We start from the raw sequence: 20,883 nt of genomic DNA, 5'->3' as shown, positions 1-20,883 counted from the left end.
GAACTTGATATGTTAAGCTTTAATTCAAACCTGCATTTTTATTCATCAGAAACACATGTAACTGTCATTTAGAGTTTCTGATCAAAATGAGATAAACAGTATTACCACACTTAGTTTGCCAAAGCATAGAAGCTGGTGCTTTAGCGTTTATTCAGCATTGCCACGGACGAGTACTTGATTTCTCCCCACTTTCTGAAAACATTAAAATATAATCCCCCCCAGTTCACTCTTTGTAACCAGGGGACTCTGTGCTGCGAATCACTGGCGTAAGCGAGGCACGTTGTTTGTAGAAGTAAAGCATAGTGTTGGAAGAGAGATTGAGAGATTTATCTGGTTTGCATCCTCTTCATGGAGGTAGTTGAATGTATTTTCCATTTCCTGTTTTTCATCTTTTCCACCTAATTAGTATCAGCCGAGCTGATACTCCTGAGGGCAGGCTCAGAGCGCATGTGTGCTCACCAATGCATTCCCAGCGGCGATCACTGCGCCCGGCCCACAGTGGCTGCATGGTGCATACTTGTTGCAGGCATGCATGAAAATGTAACACACAGATGGGAGATGGAGACAAACGTAGGGCTGCTGTGTGCTGCAGTAGTCAGTAGTATGCACCGAGGTGTCACGGGTGGTCTTACCTTTCCTCCTCACAACTTCCTCCAGAGACAGGAAGTCACAAGGCTGGTAAATGGCTGATCTGGGATTCGAGCTCAGATCTCTCTGACCCTCAAACCATTCTTGCATGCTGCACAGAAACAGTGTAGACCTTGACATGAGCATTGTGTAACAGAAGCAAAACATGAAGAAACCGTTGCTGTTTATAGAAATAAAACGGTGTTGTCTTTTGATCTGGAAGGCCTCTGGCTGATAATTAATTTGTAATTTAACTTCCCTACAGACCACAGTCCCAGGCAGAAGGAATAATGTGATGCTGCAGCCGCTGCAACCTGATACTCCATATAAAATTACTGTTATTGCTGTTTATGAAGATGGAGATGGTGGCCATCTAACAGGAAATGGAAGAACTGGTAAATGTCTTATCCCTTTTATAATCTTTAAGTTTTGCCTTTACCAATGCATCCCAAATACTACATAATGCTGCATTAACATTTACATTAAACATGGAATTTTGGCAAAAATGATATGGGAGCAGAATTTTATGTTAACTTTTTAGAAGTCCACTAAAAGAAGAAAAAGGAGACAAAAATCTGCATCTTCTGCTTTGTTGAGATAGTTTTGTTTCTGCTTTGGAAAACCATCGCATATTTTCTGAATAATGTTTTAGTTTGTGTGGGATCAGTGAAGGAGGTAGCTGTTAACTCAGTCAATGTAGTATCAGCAAAAACACTATCCTGATAGAATCTTAAGTCATAAAGAAGCAAGATGATTATCAATCATCTTTTGTCTTTACAATTTTTTTCTATTGTACCAAGTAATTTACAGAAAATTATTTGCATTCGGGCCCCTTTCTAACTTACATAGGAATCAATTTCTTTTCTTTTTTTTTTTTTTAAAGATTTTATTTATTCATTTGACAGAGAGAGACACAGCGAGAGAGGGAACACAAGCAGGGGGAGTGGGAGAGGGAGAAGCAGGCTTTCCGCGGAGCGGAGAGCCTGACGCGGGGCTCAATCCGAGGACCCTGGGATCATGACCTGAGCCGAAGGCAGATGCTTAAGGACTGAGCCATTCAGGCGCCCACAGGAATCAATTTCTTACTTTTAGAGCAAAGGTTCTCCAGATTGGTTGCTTGTTGGAATCACCTGAGGAGTTTTAAAACATGCTTGTGCCTGGGTACCACCCTCAGAGATACTAATGGATTTGGTCTGAGGTGTGGCCTGGATCTGCTTATGTTCTAGTGTACAGCCAAGATTGAAAGTCACTGGTTCAGCATAAAGGCAGGCTGGGCTATAGGTCTGAGTTCTGTTACTGGTCAACATGGGCGTTCCTCTTTCCACTTCATTCTGCAAAAATCCACTTAAGTAACTGATTTCAGGTGCCTTGCTACATTCGGTTGCCCCAACTCTTTTGGTGCTTAAACAATCTTGACATTACAGAATTTGGGAGAGGTAACATTTGAAAGCTCCCAAGGGAAAAGCGTGACTAGAGTTGTTTTAGCTTAGTCTCTCAAGGCCAGGAAATTTATATATTTATTGATGCTTATTGTCTACAGAACTGAGTCAATGGAGACTCAGTTTAGTGATTCAAGATGATTTAAATTGAACAACCTTTCATTTTTCACATTCCCTTTGGTTTTAGAATATATTTTGGTACTTTTCTGGGGGAAATGGCATGTTTTAGAATTTTGTGCTTTTCAAAATACATAAAAAAATCTTTACCAGACTTGAATTTTCCAGGATGTGCCAAAGCCGTTTCTAGTTTCTCTTGCAAAAAAAGTTTTTAACTTGAATTCTCTATTTGTGTAATGAGATAAATAATAACTCAGGGATGACTCAGCATGCTGCCTGACAGCATTGGTTTACAGGGTATGTAGTTGGAGGCAGTAAGTACCTCTGGAGGCTTGAGGATTTGCTCTAGGTTATGCTGGGGGAGGATAGGAGGGTGCTGGGAATGAACATCATTTTAGTCACTAGCTAGCTGTGTGGTCTTGGGCAAATCGAATCTTATTTATGTGATAAGTTGGTTGGACTAGACAGTTTCTAAATTGTTTTTTGGCTCTAACAATCTGTGATCTATAACATGTTAAAAATGGTATGAGATCTCTTGTAGTTTCTGTAATTCTACATTATATAACCTAACAGCTCTGGGACACATCAGTTGCTGAGTCCATTTGAGTGCTGTTTGAATTTGGACAACTACTAAACTTTCTGTTGAACATTGCAAAACTTTTAGATTGTTTTCTGGATGAGGGCATTATAGGATTTTATTAAATTATTCCCATGGGACCACACTATCAGTACTCATATTCAGTACTCATAAAGTTCTATGCCCTCCTTGTGTGTCAATGAAAGGTCAGTAATGTGTGCCAATATTTGCTTGCAGTGGGACTGCTTCCACCACAAAACATACACATCTCTGATGAATGGTACACGAGATTCAGGGTATCCTGGGATCCTTCACCCTCTCCGGTTCTTGGATATAAAATTGTGTATAAACCAATGGGTAAGGAAGAACATTTATTATCATAAAAATGCATCAGAAAGCTGTTTGTTATGAGGGAGTTCATTAGATTCTCTTGATAGTTCAGTTGTCACATCCCCTCCCACTAGAGGCAATAAATTTTTGGAAATAATGTTCTAAGCCAATAGTCTGAAGTGTCATTGTTACTATGAGTGTAGATGAGACTCTCATTAAATTGCATGATTAAAAACTTTGGCCTGGTTCATAAAATTACACAAATGGAATCTGTGTCCAGACATTCTATAAGTTATTATGATTGTGAAATAATGCATTTTTAATCAATATAAACTCATATATTTTCCATTATGTCAAGGTGTTATTCCATTTGGGGCATATGCATTTTAGTTTATTCTTGCTGGGCTTGCTTTCAACTTCCCATTGACATGTGCACCTAAATGGATATCATCTTGATTAACTGATTTGCTATCTTTATTCCTGTTCTGTCTGTATGCTTAGCAAAATGGAAGAAAAATACTCTTCATCCCAATTTTGCCAGGGTCTCTTCCACACCCCAGAAAGGGTGTGAGCTAGGAAAAGATTAAGGAGAGAGGAAAAGATTAAGGAGAGAGGACAAGAGAAAGGAAACGTGGGCCTTAAGAGAGATAACTGAAAGGAGGAGGAAGTGTTGGTAACTGAGGACCTTTAGTAACCAAACTTGTGGGACGAGGACCAAGACAGAAGTTCTTAAATCATCTCTACAACAAATTGGAAAAATGTTAATTGAGCACCTACTATATGCAAAGCTCTATGCTGCCAAAGTGGGGCTTAGAGAAGAGGCTTCAGGATTTAGAGTAGTTGACTGTGTGATTGAATTTATTCATTAAAGGAACATTGATGACATATCTACTACGTTCTAGGTACTGTGTTATGTATGCTTTGAGAATAAGGTGAAGAATTGAGTCTCTGCTTATAGTTTTGTATTCACTATATAATGGAACGTGTGTTACAGTGAGCAAGTGCATGATGGGCTGTGGAATTAATGGTATTCATACTATCATTTGAGTATAAGTTATTTGATTTTAAGGAAAATATGAGACTGGGGTGGAATATTTCTTTGTCTTTTTGTGATTGTTATTAAAGGTTCCAATGAGCCCATGGAAGTTTTTGTTGGAGAAATGACATCATACACGTTGCACAATCTCAATCCTAGCACTACTTATGATGTGAATGTTTACGCTCAGTATGATTCTGGACTCAGTGTCCCTCTGACGGATCAAGGCACTACCTGTGAGTCATGTATCTTTTTTGTGGTTGTAAGAAAAATGTAGTACAAATTGCAAGGTCAGCCTGTTTTAATTTTATTTCTTCTTAACATATGCATGTTTCCTCAGCATTAAGTGGCTCTTTCTTGTCCAGCCAAACAAATATATAAGGAATATAACTGAGTATACAAAGATGTATGTGATGAGATATTTTTACTTCTCATAAGATATATTTTGAATTTTAAAAGATAAAAAGTATAGAAATTATGATTTTATCCACGAATTATCTCTAAAATGAGATTTGGAATGCTATGTACTTTTTTGACATATGATGTTTAAAAATATATTACCTAAATGCATTGATTTAATTGAAAGTTTTCACAGAAATGCTGTGATTACTGACTCAGCCCAAAGATAGATTTTGTTGTCAACAAGTACTGAATAACTATTTAAAGACTTAGGAGATAGCCCTTTAGAAAAATTTCTTATTATTTTACATGAGACGATATGTAGTGTCCAGTGGGACTATGTGGAATTTCTTTCTATTGAAAATTAGTGATAGAAAGAGAGGTCTGATTTAGCTGTACCACATTTTCATGTATGTTTCATGTAAGTTTCTTACAGGGAGACATACTAAGAATTTAGGCTTTTTTTTTTTTTCAGCCACAGAAGTTTTAAAATTGTGTTATGATTAAAAGTATGCTTTTTTGTCTTTATTTGCAAAGTAAATCTATTTCTTTTTTTATTTTGTAGTGTATTTAAATGTGACAGATCTGAAAACTTACCAGGTTGGGTGGGATACATTCTGTGTTAGATGGTCACCTCACCGGGCAGCCACCTCCTACAGGCTAAAATTAAGCCCCGCAGATGGTACGTGTGCCAAAAAAATAAAAAATTAAAAAAATAATAATAAAGAACTGGAGCACATAGTAGCGACATTTTAAACTTCAGTAAAGGAGTGAAAGAGATGAAATGATATATAAAAATGTCTTTAAATATAGTTGATGGTGATACTGGTATTTCCTTTTGTCATAATCAGGAACCAGAGGACAAGAAATCACAGTGCGTGGATCAGAAACCAGTTACTGCTTCACTGGTCTTTCACCAGACGCTGATTATGGTGTCACTGTTTTTGTGCAGACACCAAATCTCGAGGGACCGGGAGTCTCTGTCAAAGAACATACCAGTAAGTTTTTGAGTAATCTGAAAATCTCTGTATGGCTTCAGATTAGAACGTTCTAGGTGAGGGAGACTTATGTGACTCCCGTGTAGGCACTTCTTCCTATGGACCACAGTAATTATAATGATGGCAGATTCATGAAGAAGGAATCTGTAGCTGGTTCAGGACCTTTCTCTATAACAAATCCATGTTTTCCCTGTTACAGAGTTGGTGTTATTTTAAGGAAAAGGCTACAGGAGGGAGATAAGGTTCTAGCTGGCAGTGAGAAGGTGAATATGCACCCGTAGTAGTGACTTTTACTCACTGACCCTATTCGAAGGTCTTTCATGAGTCCTTTGAGTCGTGGCTTTGCTTTCCACAGCTGTAGTCAGCGTTCGAATGACTACAGATGACACCACATTTGGATAAAATAGAATTTCCAGTCTATCAGTGCCAATGAGACTTGATTTGCTATCTAGGACTTAAATTGCTCATAAAATGGACTTCCTGTGGTATGAAATTTGCACAGGTTCTGTTCTTCTAATTACTCTTTTTTAATTCTAGCTGTAAAACCAACAGAAGCCCCTACGGAGCCACCCACACCTCCTCCCCCTCCGACAATTCCACCGGCCCGGGATGGTAAGTGGCGGTACATTCAGCTGGTAGGGATTTAGAGCCTTCTTATTTATGTAGCCTATACGTGATTTCCAATTGATATAGGGTATTTCTGATCTACTATTCCTGCTGAAGAATTTTTAGATTAAAAAAAAAGATTATCAGTAATTGTTCTTCACCCCCCGCTCATTTTGGTGTGTATGAAATCAGTCATGAACTATAGTGCTTCAGTTGGAACTCTGTTTCCTCGATTTTGCGGATTAATGTCTAGTGATACTTTGCATAGTCCATGGTCACATGATGGACATTCTTTCTCCTGGCTGCCGGCATCAGTAGGCGCTGTGAATGGTTTTGGCTGTATCTTCAACCTACCCCTGGGGCCTTTGGCTTTGGAATTCCTGGCTTCTGCCCTGGATTGCACAAAGCTAAAAAATGTTCATTCACTGAAGTTTGAGACATAATTGTCACTTGCAGTGAACTGGCAAAAGACATGCTGAGCTAATAGGACTGGTCTCTCAGTAATTTGGGGCAATTCTCAGTGTTTTATCAGATTAAGTTTAAGCTAATTAACTACTGGTTTATTCTTTTTCCCACATTCTGTTTCCAGCATTTAATTGAAAGAGCTTCAGATTTTAAAAACATTTTTCTTTTGTCTTAGAAGGTTCTAGAATGCTACAACTTTATTAAACCTATTAAATAAATAAAATTAAAAATTAAGAGTGTATTCTTATAGGATAAAATAATATTATACAGGGCAAATAGCGTTATTATAAGGTAAAATAATAATAGGTTTCTTTAAATTAGACTGGCTCCCCGGGCGTCAACATCCAGCACCAGAGTGGTGCATTTGTTACAATCCATGAGTCTACATTGGCACATCATTTTCATCCACAGTCCACAGTTTACATTAGGATTCACTGCTGGTGCTGTATATTCTACATGTTAGGTTTTTATATACTAAAATTTTAATTTTTTTTAACCCTCCAAGTCTGAAAATTCAAATCAAAGACATTGTTTTATTCCTTCCCTTTCTTCCCTCCCTATAATTCTAGTGGCCTAATTTAAAATGAAAAGACACCTTATTTGCACCAAATCTTCGCTAATTATACACAAAATCTCTATACCCACTGATGGCTATTCTTAAATTCTGGACATCATTGCTTTTCATTTGATTTCCTCCTCTTCTATTGTTTGAAGCCACTTGAACAGTTCCATGAGGAAAGAACATATATTTGCATAATGGATCTAAACAGATGGAGTAATTCCAGAGCAGAAATTGAGGGCCAGTTAGACTAGTGCTTCTCAAACTTCATTGTGCATGTGATTTGTCTGGGTATCTTCTTGTTGTTAATCGGATCCAGGAGGCCTGGGGTAGGGCCAAGGATTCTGCATTTCTAAGAAGCTCCCAGGAGATGCTGCTGCTGCTGAACTACACCTTGAGTAGTGGGGTTTTAGGCTACATTTCTTGGTTTTGTAACTTCATTTGAATGAAAAAATTCATGAGATTTGGGGTTTCTCTGTTTTTTTTTTTCCCCAGTATGCAAAGGGGCCAAGGCAGATATTGTATTCTTGACTGATGCCTCCTGGAGTATCGGGGATGATAATTTTAACAAAGTTGTAAAATTCATCTTCAATACTGTGGGAGCCTTTGATGAAATCAGTCCTGCTGGAATTCAGGTGGGTAATGTTTCATTGGTGGCTATTCATTTGTAATGTCTTGCTGTTTCGTTGGATATTTGTTTGTAAGTAGAAAGGCTTTTCAGTATAAACTATGTTCTAACTTTTGTTATTTACTATTTTCTTGACACATGAATTTTTGGGAAGGAGTTGGGTATAAATGGCAAATAGAAAAATAAACCCTCCTCTAGGTATTCTCTTGGCTAGATGATTCTCCTTTTGAAGAGTTTAGGGCATTCCTATTCTGACTTCCTGCTTAAGACTTCCGATGATGATACATTTCCATAAAAGGTCATCTAATGTTCTGGAAATTAAATGCATTATGATTGTCATACCCAGTTAAGTTAGAGGACTCAGTGATGAATAGTGACTGGAGTGGGTGTGCGGCATTTCGTACTTGGTCATTGTGGCATCTTAGATTATGAAAATAAGAGATTTTGACATAAGCCACAAATAATTTCATAAACAAATCACTTCTTCTTTTATGGAATATACTAAATTTCAAATCCCCAAATAATCCTGGGAACATTTTTCCAACCCAAGAAGAGTAAAAATTCAAGCTAGTTATAGTCTTAATTTAATGGATTAGCAACCATGCCATCTTTTTCATCCTTTTAGAAATTGAGATTTCTAGTAAAGAGTAAAAAAATAAGTACTGTATTTTATTAACTTCTATGTACCAGCTACTATCTATACATGATTATCAGTCCTTAAAACAACTCTAGAAAGTAAGTATAATTGTCTCCATTTTACTGATATGGAAACAAAAGCCCAGAGATGCAGAGAACTTGCCCTGTGTCACATGGCTACCAATTGGCAGAACCAGGATTTGAATTCTGATTATGAAGCCTGTACTCTGTCCAGTTAATCATACTGTTACTACACTTGCAGTGAGTGCTGATTATTATCACATAGGCAACATTTTAGTATTACCATGAGGAGTGGATGCAGTTAACGAGAAGAAGCAGTTGGCTGAGAACCAATTGCTTCGCTGACATTTGAGCTCAAGATGGTGTGTTCTCATTTCTAATCCTGGGACCTCACTCTTCCCTAGCTTTGCCCATCCCTTCCTACATCCTAGAGAAAGGTTGTGGATACCATGTGAATACAGCATATTTACAATGTTAATATTATCGACAATTTCATCGAAGAGTAAAAATGAGAGAATTTAATGAGACAATAGTATCAGTGTTATAACATTAGCTATAAAGAGCTTATAATATTCTGTCAGATCTAAGACACTGACACCAGGAGGGGCCACTGGAAAATTAAAATATAAGAAGAGGCATCTTAACCCCATCACCGACCACATTTCCTTTCAGGTCTCATTTGTGCAGTACAGTGACGAGGTCAAGTCTGAGTTCAAGCTGAACACGTACAATGACAAGGCCCAAGCCCTGGGGGCCCTCCAGAATATTAGGTACCGGGGAGGCAACACAAGGACAGGTACAGTTAATCGAAGTGTACGTAGACCTTCACTCTCCAAAGTGTGGGGAGTGGTAGAACCGAGTGTGTGATCACATTTCATTATTCAGATTCCTATCAGTTGAGTGTGACTAATGGCACTTGGATAGTTTTCACAGAACTGACACTAAAATGTTCCATGCCACACTCTCTAGGCAAGGCTCTCACATTTATCAAGGAGAAGGTCTTGACCTGGGAGAGCGGCATGAGGAAGAATGTCCCCAAGGTGCTGGTTGTGGTCACAGACGGTCGGTCACAGGATGAGGTCAAGAAGGCGGCTTTGGTCATCCAGCAGTCAGGTAAGCACGGGCAGTTTGATGCCTAGTGATTGCACTCATTATCTTCACATGTTCTACATGTTGAGGAATGATTGCAAAAGATGAAACTGCTGCTTTTACTTTATTGTTCCTGCTTTACTCTGGACTCCGTACCCTTGAAATGTTGGTTTATATTTAATCATGGATGGTTTAGTAATTGCTTCAAAAGGACATGGTATATATCTTCGTTGAAGATGTGACTCGGGGTGTATAAAAGAGCAAATCTACCTTCCCCGTAGTGGCTGGAAGGCTACAGAATGCAGTAAGAGAATGCTCCTAGAATAGGCTTCATGCCACAGCGGACATGAATTTTGGTGCTGGGTTCCCATGCAAGGAGAAGCATAGGGAAGCCTTTAGCTTTAGCACGTCCTTGCAGATGCAGACCCGATGCAGATTGCTGAAAAGAGGTGTAGTGAGGCCTCAGGAAGACATCTTTGGGGTCGACCTTGAAAAATCAAATACCCTGAGAGCCTCCTGGCAACACTGCCCATTGCATTCATTTTTTAGGATTACTAGAGATGAAATGAGGTCTTACCAGTACTTGCATTCATACCCTCCACACCCCCGATTCCCAAACCCCAGGCAGAGTCCAAGGTTAACATATTTTGGAGAGAATTCTATTTTGTGCATGACCTATTGTAGTAAATTACAAAACAATTTGTTATATGGAATTTGTCATCTGGACATACAGGATTCTTTGGCTAAAAGTATGAGTCATGATTAGTGCTAAGGCATACTGTCTTCTTTCAATACAGATTGTTCTTTGCACTGACTTTTTTTTTTTTAATAAATTTTTGCCTTTATGTTACACACTTTAAGAAGATATCCACGTATTTTGGGCTTTTGGCTGATTTAAGTTTGGGGTTATGAATACTTGCTCAAGTTACCTTATTCATATCTTGTTAGAGAACTAATTTCTTATATAGTCTATTTTTTCTACTTTCAAATTAAGCTTTTGGAGTGAAGTCTTTGTTTATTTGTATTAGCCTAAATAAATGAAAGTTTATTGCCAGTGGGAATTGTCAATTCCATTTCGCAAGTGGCTAGAGTGCTGCCTTTGAGCCTGAGTTTGTTGAGAATATCAGTTTCAAGAACTCAAATTTTAAAATGAGCCCATTCTTGGGGCACCTGGGTGGCTCAGTCAGTTAAGCATCTGCCTTCGGCTCAGGTCATGATCCCGGAGTCCCAGGATCAGGCCCCGCATCAGGCTTCCTGATCGGCAGGAAGCCTGCTTCTCCCTCTCCCACTCCCCCTTGCTTGTGTTCCCTCTCTCGCTGTCTCTCTCTCTCTCTGTTAAATAAATAAATAAAATCTTTAAAGAAATAAAATAAAATAATATGAGCCCATTCTTGGTTTCTGAATTACATAAGCTTAGAATGTTAACGGTGCCTAAGAGAGCTGTAGAATAGATGGGTATATTAGGACTGGGGGTCTCTGGAAGGAAACGTGCACCACAATAAGACTTGCTGCTGTTAAAATGTGCTTCTCTTAATTGTTAGGATTTTATTTTAGGAAACCCAATTAGTTGAGTTTTCTAAGCCAGAAAATAGGAAGACCTGGAAAAAGTACCTGTTTATTAAAGAGAGTTTATGTCAATTAAAAGGACTTGCTGCATCTATTGAGAAAATCCAGCATCATTTCTGAAAAAATTTTATTTTGAATTGCTGAAACAACAAAGGACAGAAAAAGGGATCTGTAATTCACTCTATAAACACTGCTTTGCAGGGTTCAGTGTCTTTGTAGTTGGCGTGGCTGACGTTGACTACAACGAGCTTGCCAACATCGCCAGCAAACCAAGCGAACGGCACGTGTTCATTGTTGATGACTTTGAATCTTTTGAGAAGATTGAGGACAACCTCATTACATTTGTCTGTGAAACTGCCACTTCAAGTAAGTCCTGGTCCAAATGGATCCACAATCTCACCACTTTTGGAAGATAACAACTTAGTGGACAACTGTCTGTCCTATATGGGATCAAGTCTGTGCATAAATAGATCCCGGGGAAATCACTTGGGAATCTGATGAATCATTGTTCCTATTGAGATTGTGCTAAATGTGTGTTTGTCAGAGGTCCGCTTTTAGCCCTGACGATGTAATATTCCTTGTATGGAAATGAAATGTTTTAACATATCCTTTTCCCACCATCCCAATGCTATGACATTTGAGTAAATTAATCTTCAGCTTAGAAACGCATTTCTGTAAGATGAAGGTTTTCCCTATTAGTAATCAATTGGTATTTGTTCTGTAAACATCCGTGCTTCAAGGGAGCAATGAAAACACTGACGTTTGCATGTGCACTCCATAGAAATGCACTTGGTTCTCATTTGTTTTTTTGGGTGTAGAGTTTTTATTTTTTGCCAAGACTTCAAGTTCAGTTTTTAAAATACAGTGAAGGACCAAAGATTAATTATTTAAGTCAATTTATCCTCTTCCCCGTCTATAAGTGCTGATTCTTGGGATATTATATTATGGAGACAGTTTTGTGGCTAGTATAGACCCCTAGTCCTAGGAAGGGCTATACTTTACAAGTGTTATATTTCCCCCTATTAAGCATTACTAAAAACTCAGAACTCCAGGTCAAGGTGGCAGTAGTCAACAAATGGCCGTGGTTTACTGTGAGAGCTTACGCTGAAGCTCGGAATGGAGCTGCGCTGGGGAAGTGGGTCTGGATGTACTGTTGTCTCCCTTGTACTGCAGGGGGTCCTGAAAGCCATCCCCTGGTAACCCTGGCTCTGGGGGTTCAGGGTGAAAACTATGGCACACTTGTCACTGTTAGGTGATGTTTGGTGGCCAACATGAGGCTTGGCGGCGTGTCAAAGATGGCTGAATAGGGGCAAACTCCTCCTGCCTTTGCATACATTTAAAATCCCCTGGGAGAAAGCTTCTTTCATCTACTGAGGAACATCTGAAAATTTAATTCTTTTTACTTCTATTTTAACTTATTGCATTCTCTATTAAAATCCTTTCATTCTGTTTTACTATTCATAAGAACACTGTAAAATGCCCACTTGGGCTTGAGAATTAAAGGAGAAAACATTGATTATACTAGTCGGTATGAGAATTTCTACCACACAAAGGAAGTGTGCAAAAAATAACATATAAAAGGGTAGATTGGTGTTATTTTTTATAAATGAATGAACAATTACTTGGTACATGTACATAGCTGACTTCTGTGCATATACAATGTTTGTATTTCATGTTTATGAATCGTACTTAAAGAGCACTGTACATTGCAGGTTGTCCTCTCATTTATTTGGATGGCTACACCTCACCAGGTAAGCGTTTATACCCTTGAACTAATTTATTTCAGGATTTAAGCAATAAAATCATTAAAATAACCTCATTTCAATATTTGTTTTTCTTTTTTTGTTGTAAAGGTTTTAAGATGCTGGAAGCATACAACCTGACGGAAAAGAATTTTGCTTCTGTACCAGGAGTCTCTTTGGAGTCAGGGTCTTTCCCCAGCTACTCAGCTTACAAGCTTCAGAAGAATGCCTTTGTGAATCAGCCTACGGTGTAAGTGTGACAACTAGAATGTTCCTTTTCTTATAATGGGCCTGACACTTTCCTGAGGTTCTTAGAATTGTGCTGACTTCTTAAAAGCAAGAAGCTTTAGAATTGTCAGCAGTCTCTTTATGGATGATTTAGTTTAGTTTCCTTAAATACAGTCGGGTTAAGTGTCTTCCATCAGGTCCCACAGGAGACTAGGACTCAAGCCTTGCTATTCGCAGGCCCAAGAATGTCATCTGGTTCTGTATTATTATGGATTACGGACCTTTTAGGATTTAAGGCTAGGATTGTAGATTTAAGGCTTCTTTGAAGGGAGGCTGTTTAAACAGGAAGGCAACTAATTATTTTGAACATTTCTCCCTGTGGTGCAGAGGGACTGAATGGAATAAGTGCAGAATGCGAGCCGGCATTCTTTTTAGTGTTTCAGATCTCCAGAAGATGAAATATTGTGGCAGTTTTGCTTGTCCAAGATCAGACAGGCAGTGGTTAGTTTTTATTGGCCAGGGCTCTGGCAATCTGTTGGGTGAGCTCTAGCTGTTGTTACTTTACTTCATGAAAGTTTGCACCTGGGTATCATAACTAAAATACGTATTTTTTTATTCATTAGAATTAAAACACTTCAATGTTGAAAATATGTGTTTGGCAGCTTATGGAGAGAAGAGAGCAAGAAGAAATAAAGCCTTCAGAATCTTAGGGCAGGGCCAGAAAATGATGTCTGAAATTTGAAATGCTTTGGGAAAGCTGATGGAAAATTCAGACTAAAACCAAAGCTAATTTCTTTTAAGAAAGCACAGATCATATTGTTGTAGTTTGACCACACTGGAAGTTCCTAACTCTTTTATGGCTAACCATGTTGGTTCGCAGCTTTAGGTTTGTCAGTGAACCTTAATACCCAGTGTTTAACTTTCAGTCACCACAAGATATGATTCCTGCATTTTAACTTACGACAGCCTACTGTGTTCTCAAGAGTCAGAACTTGTGGCTGAAAGAAGCTGAAAGAAAGAAGCATAAATGCAATTAAAAGTTTTTCATAAGCACTCACTAACTGAGGAGGAGAAAAATGGATTGGGAGAGAGATGAATTAATATGGAGAAGATAATATTTTTAATATGGATTATTATGAAGATAGTGGGTTTTTGCACATACAAAAGACATTGTGTCAGCTTGCCCAGAACACATGTTTTAAGAAGCAGGGCAGCATGGTATTCCAGAGGCACGAGTGGTGTGATACTGGGACATGAAACTTCAAGAGACATTCTGTGCCCTCTGTCAAAGTTTGTGGAGGAATAGCTTCTTTTCTGTTTAAGAGCTGATAAAGCCTTTTTGCTACCTTCAGGAAGAAAGTATTATTAAATGGTCTCAGACAGAAACCCATCAATCCTGCTTCAAAGGCTCCCCCAGAACAATGACTGACTCAACTCTGGAAGAACACACGGGACCACATGTTTTGTCTAATAGTCTTAGAGCCAAGAAACACTTCCTTTTAATTGAATCACATCCTTTATCATCACTAAACGTTTGCACGTGTACATGGCTTTAACATTTATTACTGGTTTTATTTTTGGGAACATGTGAGCTTCTGGAGATTATGTGATTTATTTGATTTCAAGGGAGGAATTTGGAAGTGTAAAAATGATTAGAGATAGGGAAGGAGAAATTAAAACCTTAAGCCATATGACTTATGATCTCATACCTTTGACATTGGGAATTAAGTAAGATTCATTCTCTTTAAATTACATCCATAGATATAATGTTTAGCATTCTAAAATTATTATGTAATTTTATAATCATCTTTGTGTCTAGAAAAAATTAACAGGATATTAACAGTTTTTAACAGTAGGATGAAAGACCATTGGGCAATTTCCCAGACTTTTGTGCCCTTAGCAGATTGTAAATAATCTATTTACATAATAGATCTTTATGTGTGTTCTTTTGATGTGTTTCCTAAATTTTTCCTCCTCTCATATGTAACCAGATTATTATGAATGGATTCTAATACTACCGATAATGAGATTATCCTACAAATATTTAAAATATCCTCTATTTCTGGTGAGAAATCCTTATTAACTAATTAATCAATTATGTTTTATCCAACAGAGATCTACATCCAAATGGACTCCCTTCTTCCTACACGATTATATTATTGTTCAGACTTCTCCCAGAAACTCCCAGTGACCCTTTTGCAATTTGGCAAATCACAGATAGAGACTACAAACCACAAGTTGGAGTGATTGCGGATCGTAAGGATTTTTATCTTTTTTTTTTTTAAATTTTTTTTAAAGATTTTATTTATTTATTTGACAGAGAGAGAGATAGTGAAAGCAGGGGGAGTGGGAGAGGGAGAAGCAGGCTTCCCGCGGAGGAGGAAGCCCGATGCGGGGCTCGATCCCAGGACCCTGGGATCATGACCTGAGCCGAAGGCAGACGCTTAATGACTGAGCCACCCAGGCGCCCCAGAATTTTTATCTTATACTAAGGCACATGCATACATATTTTTGATTATGTTTTCTCTCTCTGTCTCTTTAAGAACCTTCTGAATATATATATATTTACTTGCTATATGCTTTTATGTTTAAAGTTTTAAAAATATATCAGTAAATATTCTAATTACATTTTATCTCAACCTAAATGATTGAATATTTTAGAAATCTCTACAGCAGATGTTATTTGTTAATACTTTCAACATAAAGCATACCGTGTGTGATTTAATAACAATTACGTGTTGGTTACAGCTTCTAGCAAGACCTTATCATTCTTTAACAAGGATACAAGAGGTGAGGTGCAAACTGTTACATTTGACACAGATGAAGTGAAGACATTATTTTATGGAAGTTTTCACAAGGTAAAAACATAAAATTATCTGTTTTGTTATAGAAAAATAATATGACTTACAAATTAAAACTAATGTATAATTTATTAAAATGTCAGGTTAAATTGGTAGAAACATAGCTATGTCTTTTAAGAACAAAATCTTATTTTAGAGGATTTGATTAATTCAAGAATATTTAAAATAAAACAATAATTCTACTAATAAAGAGATAACTAGTACTAACATTTTGATATATTTTCAGTGCTAATATCCTTTCAAAATGTGAGTCATGTAGTATATATAGTATTGGATGCCTATTTTTTCTACCTACCATTTTATTGTGAACCTTTATGTCATCTTATTTCAAAAGCTTAATTTTTGTGGATTGTATTTTAATTGATAAAATTATTCTTTTTGAGAACACAGTAAGCTCTTTCTGCTTGCTTGTTTATTGAAAAGTTATAAACATGCTAGTCCAAAAGTTATGATTATCTACCAAAATAATTAATATACAAATTTATGAGATTAACTTTTCAATAAATACACTTATGAATTCTCTAAAAAATATTAAAAGTTCTAAGATGCATTCTTAGGGGATCGTCTATTCTTGTTGATCTTCATTAGTTTTTTGCATGTCAGCATCAGAGGATAATATAGACTTTCTATCAAAAAATGATTAATTGACACATTAAGTACTAAAGTTGGGAGCATTAGAAATGAGAAGAACTGTTTAGGTTAGGAATGGTCTTTTTAATGGTATTCCTTCATCCGATGGATTGAGTTAACAGGAGGAATACCACTTGGGCAACAGTATGGCACTCAGAAAATTCGTCCTTGTGCATAGAAGAAAAATATTTCCAGTTCAGTCTGATTCTAAAGTGAAAATTGAACTTTCCTGTACTTGAATAGTTCAGCTAGATTTCTTGCAGATTCTACTCCTGAGAATCTTGGTTTCTTTCCAGAATGTTTTTTTATTGATGAATCACTCTTGCCAGGGATGGAAGGGACTTTCCTCGTGGAGCTCAAAGTGGCTTCAATGTGCGCATTAGTGAGAAACATAAAAAAAAAAAGAAGAAGAAGAAAAACAAAGATTTCTGAGTATAATGGCATATCTACTTAACAGTTTACAGATTTCCATGATGAAGTACAGTAAAATAAATGCCTCACCAGGAAAGCAAATTCTAGTTTGACAGATTATTAGCTTCCACTGCTCCTTATCTGATAGTAGATGTTGAATTTGGCTAAGTTCTTATGAACTTTTTTGGCTCATTGATACACCTATTAAACTTACATTTGAGTACTTGCTAAAAAGAACTATTTTATTTTTCCTTCCATACCACTGAAGTTATTAGAAATTTAGTCTTCTATGAGCCAACTGATAACAACTTAAAAACTATTATTTTTAAATTTCTAACTTTCATCAAATACTTCATTTTACTTAAGGAAAAAAGGGCAGTATTTTGCAGAAGTCTGTAGTGACAGTCATTAATTACAAATTAAGATATTTTTTTTGACATTTCCTTCTTTGCTTGCCTTGATAGAGAGCTATTTGTGTTCATAGGTTTTATGTAATGCCTCTTCTTTTTCCTTCTGACAAGCTCTCTTGTCTACTCAAATCTCTATCTTCTTTTTTCATCAGACCTTTCTTTTTTTTAGTTTCTCCTCTACTGTTTCACTATGCTCTTTTTCCTCCTCCATTCCTCCACCCCATTCTTTTAACCTATTCTCACTTATCAATTCAAGTGCCAAATTCAGTCACTATTGTCTATTTACATTCTTTACTGATCCAAAGATTCACTTTTCTTTCATTTTACATCTAATTTGGGAACTAAAGTTCTTCAGTCTTTTGGATGAGAATGGGTGGTTCTCTGATAGCAAGAAATTAATGAACATGACATGTAGGGGGCTCTGGGAAAGAGAGGGTGGATAGGCTAAAAGAGCTTAAATAAGGAACGGCAGACAGCTATGGCTTCTTAAGGATTCTCTTGACAAGTTTTTGTGTCTCTGTTCCAAGTGAGAAGTTTATAGTAAGAAGAAAAAATGGAATAGATGAAAAATAAAGATTTAGGGAATGGCAGAGCTTGGAAAGGGAGATGATTTGATAAGAGTGTTCCTATTGTTTTCTACTTGTCTGTGACCAAAAAATGTTTCACAACTGGGAAATAGTCCCTAAATACTTGGGACAGTGGTCTACAGATGAAGAGCCCACTCTGAAATGTTACTATGAATGTGTTTAAAATGTAATGAAACATACTGAAGAGACTGTAGCAAAATATGTTTTTAACATGAGTTTCTTAATGGTTGGTATTGACTGACAATTGGAAAAATTTTGTTACAAATTAAAAGTTTTGATTTTGAGATAATTTTTGGGGGTACTATGATTTTTCAAATACTTTGTGAATTTTTGGCCCTGAGTTTGTTCATACAAGAGCCAACAAATAAATTTTTTTTTAAGCTGGGTGTGGAGCCCAATACAGGGCTTGAACTCAAGACCCTGAGATCAAGATCTGAGCTGAGATCAAGAGTTGGGCGCTTAACTGACTGAACCACCCAGGCGCCTCAAGTTTTAGTTCTTATTAGATAATAAATATCTTGAGAATGCATATATGATGTTCTTCTTGAATTCAATATTAGATGATTGTTTTAGGAACATTTAAAATTTATTTTTAGTAAGCTATGTATCACTTTTATATAAAAGTAATCAATATGTAATTCACACTTAAAACTTATAGATGCACTAAATTAGTGTTTTGCTGGTGATTCTATATGGGAAAAATATTCACTGTTTAAAGACATCTCCAGAGATTATCCTAATGCTTATTGACTCAAAGCATTTAAGAGAATTTCTGTTCCTTTTAACTTGGAGCCAAACTTTTCAAAGTAATCATCAAGTACTTACTTGAGTATATGTGCTGTGATAAGTGGAAACTATGAGCATAACTATAAATGAAAAGATTACCTGCAACCATTTTATACATTGTTGAAATACAAATGTTTTGTTAATTATCTGCACTAATAGATTTCAAATTCTGATTGTCCTCAATATCAGATAAGAAATCAACATAAGATTCTTTCCTTATAAGGAAATTGAATCTTATATCTATTGATTTCCAGAACTAAATCTCTGTACTTCTACATGTGCTAATTCTTTACTATGTTAGGTATCTATATGGTGTGCAAGTTCTTTTTGACTGAGATTAGGGAGTAACAAATTAAAAATTGAATTTAGCAAAGCCAGTGGAAGACATTTGAGGCTCCTTTCTACTGAATATAATAATATATTAATAATTTCATAACTTGTATCTGAATAGTTCTTTATAGTTAATGGAATCATTTCATCTACTACTCATCTCTGGTCATCTCAGTAAGGTTACATATGGGAAAATAGGAAATTATGCTGTATATGTGGATGAGGGCTCATTCAGTTTGATGTTGTTAATAAATGACATTGACATTGCAACCTGGTTCTTGGATTTTTAGTCCAAGACTTGATTTGGATTAAGAGTAACTTAAAGAACATATTTTTTAACCTGTGATCTGAAAAATGCAGAAGTCAGCCAAGTTTTTTGGGGTAGAAATTTTATAATGGAAACAAATGATCTTTTTAGGTTCATATTGTAGTGACCTCAAAAAGTGTTAAGATTTACATCGACTGCTATGAAATCATAGAAAAAGACATCAAGGAAGCCGGAAATATCACAACTGATGGTTATGAAATTCTTGGAAAACTTCTTAAAGGGGAGAGGAAATCAGCCACAGTAAGTAACCCTTTTTTTTTTTTCTTGGTACCTTGTGTTAAGATTGCAATAACATTTTAAAAATAATCCATGAGTTGTTTTTTTGTTTTTTGTTTTTCTCAGTGAGTTTTTTTTAAGATTTTATTTATTTATTTGAGAGAGAGGCAGAGAGCATGAGCAGGGGGGAAGGGCAGAGGGAGAGGGAGAAGCAGACTCCTCTCTGAGCAAGGGAGCCCGATGCGGGGCTCGATCCCAGGACCCTGGGATCATGACCTGAGCCGAAGGCAGATGCTTAACTGACTGAGCCACCCAGGTACCCCCTCAATGAGTTTTAAGTTGTCAAATTCCTTAGACTGAAACATTGAAAAATTACATTGAGGAAATACGCTACTGACAGAACATAATAATGTGCTTGACTGCTAGAAACAAAATAAGATGTCAAGGCACCAGGGAACATCATGTAGTCATCTTGAAATAGGATCAAGTTGGAGAGTACAACACAAATAGTTGCCAGGATAATCAGTGAAATCTAAAATAACTCATTTTTTGTTCTTCAAAGATAGCGATGGTTAGTACAAATTTTGGCAATCAAGACATTCAGCATTTGTAGCTTAATGACACAGACATGGGCTGTCACTGTCATAGAGCCTACGCTCTATCACAGAGGAGTCATCCTCCGTCTGTCTCAGAAGGAAGATCGGTGTAGTGGGGCAGCCAGCTGACCGACCGCATTACTCACAATTTGCACTGGCTCAAGTTTGAGGCAGAAGCATGCCAAAAGTATTTACAGTGCTATCTAGTAATAAAATTTTAAATTTAGAGTTTTCACTGTCTCAGGCTAATTAAGTTCATATTAAATGTCCATCAATGATAATATTATTCTAAAAGCAAGGTTAACATCTTTGGCTTCTATTATTATTTTTTAATTGCATTTATTTAATTTAGCTTTCTTCCATGGACTGGATTTCCTTCTCCTAGATTCACAAGTGAAGTTTTTATTCCACGATGTAGAAAAAATTAGTGCAAACTTAATATATGGTGATTAACATCTGGACTTTTAATTTAATTAAATTTTTAAATTTTTTAGAGATTAATAGAATAGTTAATATGGTTAACCGTCTAAATTAATAGCAATGATAGTGATGATTACTAAGATTTATCAAGCACTTAGCGTGTACTTTTTAATTTTTCTTTATTGAAGTATAGGCGACACATAATGTTACGTTACTTTTAGGTGTACAACAGTGATTCAACAAGC

General features: G+C 36.7%; 1 protein-coding gene across 3 annotated transcripts in view; it reads left to right on the top strand.

Moving 5' to 3' along the window:
• Positions 1-20,883, top strand: part of COL12A1 (collagen type XII alpha 1 chain) — a 114,075-nt gene that overhangs the window by 70,226 nt on the left and 22,966 nt on the right. For all 3 annotated transcript variants that reach the window (XM_081828555.1, XM_081828554.1, XM_081828556.1), the window contains 15 exons: positions 893-1,022; positions 2,998-3,117; positions 4,216-4,362; positions 5,091-5,207; positions 5,377-5,523; positions 6,061-6,135; positions 7,649-7,788; positions 9,111-9,234; positions 9,408-9,551; positions 11,295-11,459; positions 12,806-12,844; positions 12,947-13,085; positions 15,177-15,319; positions 15,812-15,921; positions 19,497-19,646. In XM_081828555.1, coding sequence (XP_081684681.1) covers positions 893-1,022; positions 2,998-3,117; positions 4,216-4,362; positions 5,091-5,207; positions 5,377-5,523; positions 6,061-6,135; positions 7,649-7,788; positions 9,111-9,234; positions 9,408-9,551; positions 11,295-11,459; positions 12,806-12,844; positions 12,947-13,085; positions 15,177-15,319; positions 15,812-15,921; positions 19,497-19,646 — 1,890 coding nt within the window. The remainder of the gene's footprint in view (positions 1-892; positions 1,023-2,997; positions 3,118-4,215; positions 4,363-5,090; positions 5,208-5,376; positions 5,524-6,060; positions 6,136-7,648; positions 7,789-9,110; positions 9,235-9,407; positions 9,552-11,294; positions 11,460-12,805; positions 12,845-12,946; positions 13,086-15,176; positions 15,320-15,811; positions 15,922-19,496; positions 19,647-20,883) is intronic.

This window comes from Leptonychotes weddellii, chromosome 8 (assembly GCF_054177405.1).
Source record: "Leptonychotes weddellii isolate Sample4059 chromosome 8, ASM5417740v2, whole genome shotgun sequence".
NCBI classification, from domain to species: domain Eukaryota; kingdom Metazoa; phylum Chordata; class Mammalia; order Carnivora; family Phocidae; genus Leptonychotes; species Leptonychotes weddellii.
The sequence above is the reverse complement of the archived record's forward strand: the minus strand, read 5'-3'. Positions and strand labels throughout refer to the sequence as shown.